Below are 10,403 nucleotides of genomic sequence, written 5' to 3' on the forward strand. Positions count from 1 at the left end.
GCTTTGGAGAGGTACTTGCGTACACACAGATCTGTCCTTCCATCTACAGCCTGCTGTTAAGGAGTAGAAGGAAGGGAGCTGACTTCATAACCCTGTTCACAGTCCAGATCTTCAGCTTTATAAAGAATGAAAGTTTCCTTTTTGCTAAGTCCCAACTCTCCAACTCTCATGCAGGTTAGTAAAGGTTTGCAATTAATGCCTTAGTCTTGCAGAGAGACCCAGGTGAAGGTTTCTTATGGCCTTGTTATCTGTGATCATACAAATACTGAAAATTTTAGGAAAATAGGGTCTCAAAGTAAAAGTGTTTTAAATTCAGATTCAACTTAGTGCATACAGGCACTGGGAAAATATGACCAAGGACTTGGAAAATCCAAACCATTGGATAACTTTCAAAGAAAGCATTTCTATGCTGAAATGACACTTCCTTTTTTAAATTTATATTCTTACCTGAAAGTTATTCACTAGACAAAATGTTTTGTTTCAGATCAAATAAAATGCTTCAGCCTGAAGAAAGAGAAGGCACTGAGTGCTGTTTTTACATCACCCACCTTGTATTTTTCTCTTTCCATCCTGTTTGTTGTGAGTTGTCAAGCGCCATTGATTTAGCTATGCATTAAATGTTATAATTACTCTTACAGTTTGTTCAGCAACCCAGGAAGAGTGAGTTATTATTTTCTCAAGATGTGGGAGCTGGCATGTGTTGACAATGATGCTGGTGAAATTTTCCCCATCTCAGATAGGGACAGAGCTTCATCTTCTGGATGTGTAGCAAATGCTGTTGCACCTTTAAGGTCTTACTTGTTGATAGTGTATTCCTTTTCTAACCCAAAAATATTGTGCTCCATGTTCTCTGAACCAATCACAACAATTAATTAATTAATGCAATTAACTGGTTGCATATGTATTAAAAAATTGCAGGTGACCAACTGTGCATTTCTGTGGCAATAATATAGGTGTAGAGTAATGGTTAAAAGAAAAAAGAAGAAAAACAAAAAAGTCACAGAGAAGTAAACCACAAACATCCCATACCAGCAAAGCGTGTAAGGGGTGAGTGCTTAAATGTTTGTCAGCGTTTTCATGATAGATCCCACTCTAAAGAGTTCCCTTGCTAAAAATTGCAATTGTAAGATATGTAGAAAACAATTCTCAGTCCAAATATATGGGATACTCTTTTTTCATAAAAGCTCCTCTTTAGCTGATCATGTATTATTTAAATTTAGGTAAAGGGTCAATTATTTTATCTTACATAAATGTAGTGTAGATATAGATAAAAATAACAGCTTCTTTTATCTTAATTGTAACCTGTCTTCATTTTTTTCTGTGTAAAATATCCTGATTACAGTACACAAGAAAACCTGAGCATTCACAGAGTGCTCCAGATTAGTTTCCCAGATATCTTCTCTGTTAATAATTATATTGTTCCTTGCAGCATGATTTGTAGACCAAAAGTTGTTGGGCATACTGTTTACCAGCAGAGAAGAGAGACTCTCCTGAGTCTTTATATAGATATAGCAGATTAATATGTTAAATGAGAATTGATTTATCTCACTCCCAGTGATTTAGGCTGAGTATGCAAATGGACCAGGCTTTCTGAAGAGGTTTTTTTCTGGCCAGAAATTATGCAAATACAACCTTTCTTCCACTATTTCACCACTTGGACTATGGACCAGAAAAAAAAAAAAAAAAAAAAAGAAAAAAAAAAGAAAAAACTCACATAACCAATGAGAGTGAATTTGAAAATAAAAAAGATGCAATCCAAGTTTCCAAATGCAACACACACCCATACACCCACACACGCCCTGTTTCTAAACTAATGTTTTTCCACTTGGTTTTTTACAAGTTATGCTGCCACAGTGAAAGAGGCTGAATTGTGGATGCTCTGGTGCCTCTTCTGAGTTACTGCAGAGATGTGTTTTATAGCAGTCAGGCTTGCATTTTTGATTGTCTAGTGCAATGCCCTCATACTTCTCTTTTGATTTGTTTTCAATTTGTTTGGAGTTCCATGGATGTCATGTGAAATCACGTGCATAAGGAAATGTGTGTACGCAAAATGACTTTGGTTTAAAATAGAGAAGCTTGGGGTTGGCCATTACTGACAAATGTGAAGGTCTCCAGCAGCAGTTTCCATCCAGAGCAGGCAGCACTCTGATTCATTACTTCCTGCCCAATTTCCTCCCTTCAGTCTCTGGAGAAAATATTTCTTTTTTGATGAACCTGGGTTTTATTTATACCTTTACCTCACAGTGCTGTACACAGTCTTTTCAGAGAACAGACTCACTGAAGTACCACGTGCAGTGGTGAGTTCACAGGTGACTGTGAGGGCACCCCACATTTTCTGTTTACTCTCTTGTGCAGCATTACACAAACAGAATCAAATGAACCTGGAAGATTTTACTTGATGCTACATTTCCCTGTTCAAAGGAGCAGCAACTTTTTCTTGAGCAAGTGGTAAGCCTTTTGAGAGAATAGGGTATTGTATTTTTAGACTTAATGTCAGCAGCAGAAAACACTTGTATTTACTCTGCATTCTTTTTAATGTTCACATGAGAACAATGACATGAAAAGGCTGTACCTCTGGCCTGAAAGTCTGCTAGAACTTTTATTCCCTTTGTGGGGATTTTGCATGTCTCCTCTGTCCTCTCAAAGGAGCAGAGAGCTCTTGTTCTTGACACTGTTCCCTGTACATGGCAGGATCTAGCCCCAGAAAATAGCAGAAAATACCAGAGAGTAACACAGCTCCTTTTGTTGATTTTCCAGACTGAATTAAAATGTATCACAATACCCAGCCTTTAAATTGCCCTGTAGTTTGTTCACTGATGGCTTAGTAGCACATCCTGCTTTTGGAAAATGGATATTTGTCACTTCTTTTAAAAGAAGCATTGTTTTTAGCATTTAATTCTGATGGAGCCAATGTAAGGAAGCCACACATAACCATTGCACTCATGGCCACTCTTCCTGCACTTGGTTCAGCTCCTCACTAGACATGGCAGGAGAAAAAGCCTTTTGGTGGTCATGAAAAATGCCTCTGTGAAGCCTCTTTCAGGCAACGAGTCTCCTTTTAAGTCCTTCTCCAGGAGTGAAGGAGGCCAAGAAACACTGTCTTGTGCTGAAAAATCATAGTGCTTTTGGGAATCTGCCATCCATGTTAATTCAGTTAAAGCAAAGACTGTATCCTTCCTTTCAGACTCCTCAGGGAACATCTTGGAGAAAAAGAAGTTGAGTTGACATTGATCTTCGATGCTGTAGAGGAGGCAGACCTGGATAACTACACGTGTCATGTGGAGAACAGAAATGGACGGAAACATGCCAGTGTTCTTCTGCGCAAAAAAGGTAATTCCCCCTTTTTACTTATCTGTGCTCTCACCAACCTCAGCAGCAATACGTCAGTCAGAGGTTCTGCTGACCTCTCTTAGCCAGGCTGGACTTCTGTGTGCCTGCTTGGAGCTGACATGTGCTTGTGTACAGCTTCAGTTTACTATTTGTGGGAAAACAAAAATTATGAATTGTTCTTTGGTGTCTTGCGAATCAGTCTTGCAGGTGATGCACTTGCCTGGAATACAGTCACCCATAAGGCACCAGTATAATCAGAGAAAGTATTTTGGACTAAACAACCAATATGAATTTGACCCAGAGTTGACTGAGTAGGCCAGTTAAAATGTACATTTTTTTAGGACAGGTGCCCTGGCAGTGAGGTCAGATGTTCTCATGTTACTCCACTTCTGTCTTTGTGTTTTAAATTGAAAACTTTAAGCTGTCTCCATGCATTTTGATTTCTAATTGCATCAGGAATGAAAACATGCAATGGGAGCCACAAATCCATGGAGAATTACCCCATCATGGTTGTCTTACTTGATACTGTTCCTAAATGGGAAACACCACTACTGACAAATTATCTGTAGGATAATTTGTAGGAAACCATTTGGATTTGAATGTGCCAAATTAAATAGTGCTACTGTGCTCTGTGTTTGAAAAAGTCATTATTGAAGGAGTGTAACAGTATCTCATGGCAGTTCTTATGTTGTTTGTTCAATCAGCTCTCCTATTCATAAGTAGGCTGACATTTAAATTGGATTCTGATCTCTCTGAGACACAGTGTATTGGGAAATACAAAAGCTGTAAGATAGTAATTGTTGGGAAAGCAAAGGAAGGTTCCACCCTTGGGACAAAGCTGTTATGTGAAACCACAGAACATCAGCACAGGAGATTGACTAAAGAGTTAATACATTGTCCAGATCTCTGCCATCATTCTTGGATATCAATTATTTTGCCAAAAGAGGAGAAGAAGAATTGTTTTCATGAGGCAAAACTGAAAGGGCAGTTCCAGTCCTTTGTGTGTTTTCACTGTGGCAAAGTTGGACAAAAGGAATGTTGATCTAGCAGATCATTCTACTATCTACTACAAACTTACATACAGGAGGGATCTGGACTGGCTGGATCCATGGGCTGAGGCCAGTTGTATGAGGTTCCACAAGGCCAAGTGCTTGGTCCTGCTCTTGGGTCACAACAACTCGCTGCAGCTCCAGGCTGGGGCAGAGGAGCTGGAAGGCTGCCAGGTGGCAAAGGATCTGGGGATGCTGGAGTCACCATCCCTAAGGGATTTGAAAGCCATGAAGATGTGGCCCCTGGGGACGTGGTTTAGTGGTGGGCTTGGCAGTGCTAAGTTAACGGTTCGACTTGATCATCTGGGAGGTATTTTCCAACCAAAACAATTCCACAATTCTGTGATCTAAACTGACAGGTTGTCACAACTTTATTTAAGGAATTCCTTTAATTAAGGAATCTGGTCATCATGATGAAGGATTAGTTTCTCTAGTGCAAAAAGCATTCTACCTTTCCTTCCACTGAACCTCATAAATAAACAACTGATAGTAAGTATATCTCTGTTGGCACTGGTAAATGTTCTGCTGTGTGCATATAGTAGAATAACGAGCTGGGTTTATTTATAACAAAAAAAGCAGGTATTTCAGAGCTCTGCTGAAATTATGGAAGAAGCACTGCTGAATACAGAATTTGGAGGTGGAAAGGATCACTTTGCAGCTACTATTTCATTTCTCTCTGCACTGTGGCTGTAGAAAACTTATATTCCCCTCAGGCACTCTCAGTAGTTGATTTTCAAGCTATTAAAGTGTCATTTAAAATAACCACTGTATTTTACTGTGTCCTTTGACTGCCTGTCCCATTGTCCTGTTTGTTATTTATTAAGTTCTCACAACTACTTGACCAAACTTTTCCTTTCTGCAAGTTGATTTAATTGCTTCTTATCCTAACTTTCTCCAGCTTGGATTTTACTGTAGATATTCATGAGCCAGGAAATACTACTGTATTTACTGAGCTGGGACAAGATTTAGGACTTGCAGAAAGCTGTTGACCAGTATCCTTTATGTGTGTCAAAGAAGGGATTTCTATTGCAATGTGCTGCAGCACAGAGCTCTCAGTCAGAGAAACCCCCCTCCCTCCAAACTCTTACCTGTTAAGAGCTGCATTACCCATGTTTGACAAAAGGCACTTATAGTTCTGTCTCCAGACCTGCCTTCTGCTCTGTTTTTATCTGGCTTCGATGAAAAACAGGAATAAACCCAAAATCTAAGTTGTAGATGTTGTATAAGAGTTTCTAGAGTTATTGTTCTGACATCAGGTGGTTATTTTTAGCACATACTTTGCTTTGAAAAAAAAGAAAAATTAGCTGTTCAAATGTTTCAGGCGAAGTATATTAAAGTCTCTTGCTGTATTAGTGGTACAGTCCCCACAAATCTTCAGGAGAATACAGGAGTGCTGTCTGCACAGCTCCAGTGTGGCAATAGCCCCAAAGCATGTGCCATCATTTAGGATTATTTTTATTGTTTGGGGTTTTCTCCTGTAAAAGAACCAAATCCAGCTTCAAACCCAAAGCTACCAATGCAAAGGCAGAATCAGACATGCTTCTAAGACCTGAACACAACTGTCTGCTGTCACATTCTTCTTTACTGACTTAATTAAAGACCACATTGTTACTTGCTTTCAAGCTGTTCAGAAATAAGCTCTGGACAATCCTGAGTTTGGTTTGCTTTAATTCTTTTTTTCTCTGTGCTGTCCTAGCATATTTGGTGCTCAAATTACATGGAAATGCAATATACACCCACTTGTCCCTTAGTTGTGGGAATAGTTCAGGATTCCCTTCAAATGAATTTGAAAACAGTCCAGTATTTTAGTGATTGAAGTCTACATAGTCTATAATATAACTGTTCTGAAAGACAAATAACTTGTAAGAAACTGCAGAATAAAGTCAGACCATGCTTTTAGTGGCAAGAAGTAGTGAATTGAGATAAAAATAAATATTATGATGACTTTTCCTCACGATTTATTTCAAGGCCTTTAATCAAGACATGCAAGGAACTAATTTTAGGGGGGGCAGGTTTGATACTGATACATTACTAAATTATGAGGAACTTCTAAAATGTATTTGTCTCTCATTCATTGGGTATTTATGAGACTTTTGCTATTTTAAACACCATGATCCTCTGTAATATGTGTAATATGTGTAATATGTTGTGGCAAGGTCTTTCTACATTGTTTTACATTAGAAACTATCAATATTATTATTTGCTATTTTTCGGTCACTGTAATAGCACAGAGACCAGATTCAACTTCTTGTCTAGTGTTCGATATGCTGCTTCCTTATTTATCTCAGTGAGGACCACTTGAGGAGGAAGGAATTAATCAGAGGCCAAGACTAAGTAGAGTAGGCAAGAAAATTGAACATCCTGGGTTTTTCTCATTGCCTCCACTTTGGAATGGAAATGAGGAGAGCTCAAAAGCCTTGGCTTTCTGCCTCCTTTTGTCTGTTCTCTAGGAGAGTTCATGGGGCAGAAGGACAAATACAGGACATGCAAAAGCTGTTTAATTTTGCCTTTTGAGCTGGATTTTGTGGGTTTGCTTAATACCCTGCCATTTCCCCCACAGAAGTGGACACAGCTCTGTGCTCCTGTGTGAGCTGCAAGGCTCAGCATATTCTCTCCTTCCAAGCTGGCAAGGCTTTGCCATCATCTCAGTTTCCTAGCAAAAAAGATTCAGTACAATAAAAACAAAATTCCCCTCAAAAGTGATTTTAACCAACTCTATTCTCCATTTGCCTAGATTTATCCCCCAGAGCACATACAGGCTTTATCAGGCAGTGTAGTAAAAGTCCCATGAATTCCCTGTGTTCTCAGAGAGATTAAATAGCTATTATAATAGACTTTTCCATCTATTAGTCCATTACTTCTTGCCAGACAGACATCAGAGATACTCTAAACTGGGAATAGCTTGACATCTGATGTTAATTATTGAAATACAAGGCATGGCGAGGCAAGAATAACCCCCAAAGATATGCAACTAATTTGCTTTTTATCTTGAAAGTGACACAAATGACATATAAGTGATTTTTTCTGACCTAAGTTTTAGAAGCATAAAGATCACAAAAACTTTGTCTCGCCTGTATTAGTTTGACAACTTCTTGCTGTGTTTATCACAGGAGCAAATATCTTCATGACATCTTATCTGAGATGTCATGGCTGTGAGAGTCAAATTGTCATCCTCTGTCTTTTATGGCTAAGTAATATGCCAGGTGGTGTTAGGAGCAATATTACTTTCAGAGGACATTTTGGGATAAAGAGCAATGCTGTTCAAGTTAGTCTCTTGCATCAGATGGAGCTCTGGACTGGTATCCAAGGGGTTTTATCCCATTTTGTCATTGGTTTGCTGAATGACCTCGAACATGCTGCTTCTCTTTTTTAAGCCTCTGTTTCCCCAGCTGTAAAAAATGGATCACTGTGTTTGGATGCATTTGTGAAGTTCTTTGAGTTCTTGTGATATTTCCTAACAAAAGCATCTGAATAGGAAATTTTAACTAACACTACGTCCCATTAAAGTATAATGTGAACTCTACAAATAACATGAGAACTCTGTTAGCAGCCATCACAACTCAAAGTGGCTCTTTGCAGCCTGATATGTGCTCCTGGCTTCTTGTGTTATCTTGAGCTTCCTGCAAGCTCAACTCTTTTTCCAGTGATCAAGCTTAGCAGCTCACATCAGCTTGTGCACAGGCTTCACAAATATAAAACCAAAGCTGTCTAATTTGGCGGGGGACGGACTAGATCCTGCCCAATGGGGTACAATTTATCTGTTCTCACAGGCTGCATACGGCATTTGATGCACTCTGCCAATGCAGAAGTTTCAAATTCCACCAGCTCATTGAAAGTTGGTTAATCCTCTGTGTAACATCACTACATAGTTCCTGTGTAGGAGAATTACATGTATAGCCTCATATGCATTCTGGATTTCAGATGGTTATTTTAGATGGGCAGTAGATGGAGTAAATGAGTAAAGTTAAGTAATAGGTAATGGACAAAATTATTAGGCATTCTTAATGTTATGGTGGTTATAATTGGAAGCTGCACCATTTTATGTGGAATTGTACGGTGGATTAGAGAAAATAAAGCTTGGAAAGATCATAACCTTTTTGCCTTTCCTTGCTAATTTTAGATTTGATCTACAAAATAGAACTTGCTGGAGGACTGGGAGCCATCCTTCTTCTGCTTATTTTGCTCGTGACCATCTATAAGTGCTACAACATAGAGTTAATGCTGTTCTACAGACAGAACTTTGGAGGAGATGAAGCAGCTGATGGTAAGCAGTTGCACAGGAAACTCAATATATGCAATGAAAATATTTCAGAGAAACAAAGTGGCGAGATTGAAATGAATCCCAAAAGATACCTGCTGCTAGTTTAAACTACTAAGCACCCAACAGTGTAAAGCCCTAAGACTTTCTCCCAAAGCCTCCTGAGATCAATCTTTTCACAAAAATGTGACTGGGCTGTGCCATGAGCAAAAGGAAGCCAGAAGAATTGTTCATGAATCTGTTACAGAGGCTCACATGTCATCTGTGAACTCACTCCTCAGGGGAACTCTTTACATTTATGTGTCCAGTGCCACATGTTCCCAGGGTCCCTTCTCCTGAGATCCATAATGTATCTGAGCAGCCTTTCACTAGGTGTTCTTCATGAAACATTTTCATTGAATTGCCACCAGGCTTCCAGTGACCTTCTCTGACTAGTGAGAGGTGATTGTTTTGAGGCTAACTAGTTGCCTCAGTTAGTTGGGAGACTGTAAACAGCTTGGTGGGAATGGGCAGCTTGCCTTGGGAGTATGTTTAGGAACAAACTAGGCTGTTTTCCATTTTTCTTCCCCCACATTCCCTCTCACTATCATATATTCTGTTTGGTGCCTAATAGCAGGAATAGAGATCAGGAAACTTGCTCTTTCTCTATCCTCATGTATGACTGGAAAATGTAGAGGGATTCCTTGTGGAACAGGGGCATATGATCCCCCAGGACAGTCTGGACAGTCTGGGCACCCCAGGGCTGCTAAGGAAGAACCCCTGAAGGGGCCTCAGGCTGCAGACAGGCCTGAAAGACACCTGGCAGCCTTGAGAACCCTTGGCAAAGTTCCACACTGGTCGACTCCCCTGCTGCTTAGAGGCTGTCCCATGGGAATAGGGCGTGAATCTTTGTAAAGTAGATATGAGTGAGTGTAAGTAAAGATTAAAGGGAGCACGATGCTCAAATCGTATCAGTGTTTGTGTTGTGACTTCGGCCAGCTCCCCTGCATTCGGACCCCCCCCTGCCGCTAAACCTGGCGCCCAAACAGGGACCCGAGTGATTTTTTTTTCTCTTGAATGCGGTAAGACTCCAAATCATTGTATCGGTGGTGGAGCCTGGGGAGCAGGAACGGGTGGTCTCAAAGCCGACTGAAGCCGGAGACCAGGTCTCAAAGCCAAGTGAAGCCGGAGACCGGAGCTCGCGTGGCCAAGCGGGTGCCCGCAGGTGAGAAGCTATGGAGTATGAAGCTGGAACTCGCCTCCTAGCCAGTATCCTCTCTAAGAGAGGCGAGACTGTGAAAGATGGAGATCTTTATGCCCTTATTATGTGGGCCCAGGAACAAGGATGTTTGAAATGCACTTCATAAAGGATCGAGATCTTACTGACCTCGTTACGTGGGCCCGGGAACATGGATTTTTGAAATACACTTTGCTTTTGTTTTCGACTGAAGTGTGGTGGGAAGTTGGGAACAAACTGTGGCTGTCCACAATTGAGGGTGGAAAAGAAGCTAAAGAAACTAAAGCTCTCAGATTAACTTGGAGAGCCGTGACTAACACGCTCGCAGAGATGAAAGCTGAGAGGACAGTGGCCGCGGCGGCCATGGAGGCTTTAGGGGGTGGTGGCTCCGGGAAGGAAACAGATGGGGGTCTTATGGAGCGGTGGCCGGAGACCAGGGCGGAGTCCAGGGTTGCACAATTCTTCAGGCTGACCGCGGGCAGACCGATTAAGGGAACAGCAGCACCCATGCATTCCCTGCGGGAGTTGCTGGACTCAGCAGGGGAGGACT

The 10,403-nt window shown here is 40.8% G+C and overlaps 1 protein-coding gene across 7 annotated transcripts in view; it reads left to right on the top strand.

The window, feature by feature from the left end:
• Positions 1 to 10,403, top strand: part of IL1RAPL2 (interleukin 1 receptor accessory protein like 2) — a 397,232-nt gene that overhangs the window by 371,652 nt on the left and 15,177 nt on the right. For 6 of the 7 annotated variants that reach the window (XM_017736623.1, XM_017736622.1, XM_017736625.1 and 3 more), the window contains 2 exons: positions 3,185 to 3,330; positions 8,500 to 8,643. In XM_017736623.1, the coding sequence (XP_017592112.1) occupies positions 3,185 to 3,330; positions 8,500 to 8,643 (290 nt within the window). The remainder of the gene's footprint in view (positions 1 to 3,184; positions 3,331 to 8,499; positions 8,644 to 10,403) is intronic. The other variant, XM_017736626.1, reaches the window with a different exon arrangement.

Source organism: Corvus brachyrhynchos, unplaced genomic scaffold (assembly GCF_000691975.1).
Source record: "Corvus brachyrhynchos isolate BGI_N302 unplaced genomic scaffold, ASM69197v1 scaffold36, whole genome shotgun sequence".
In the NCBI taxonomy this organism is placed as follows: Eukaryota; Metazoa; Chordata; class Aves; order Passeriformes; family Corvidae; genus Corvus; species Corvus brachyrhynchos.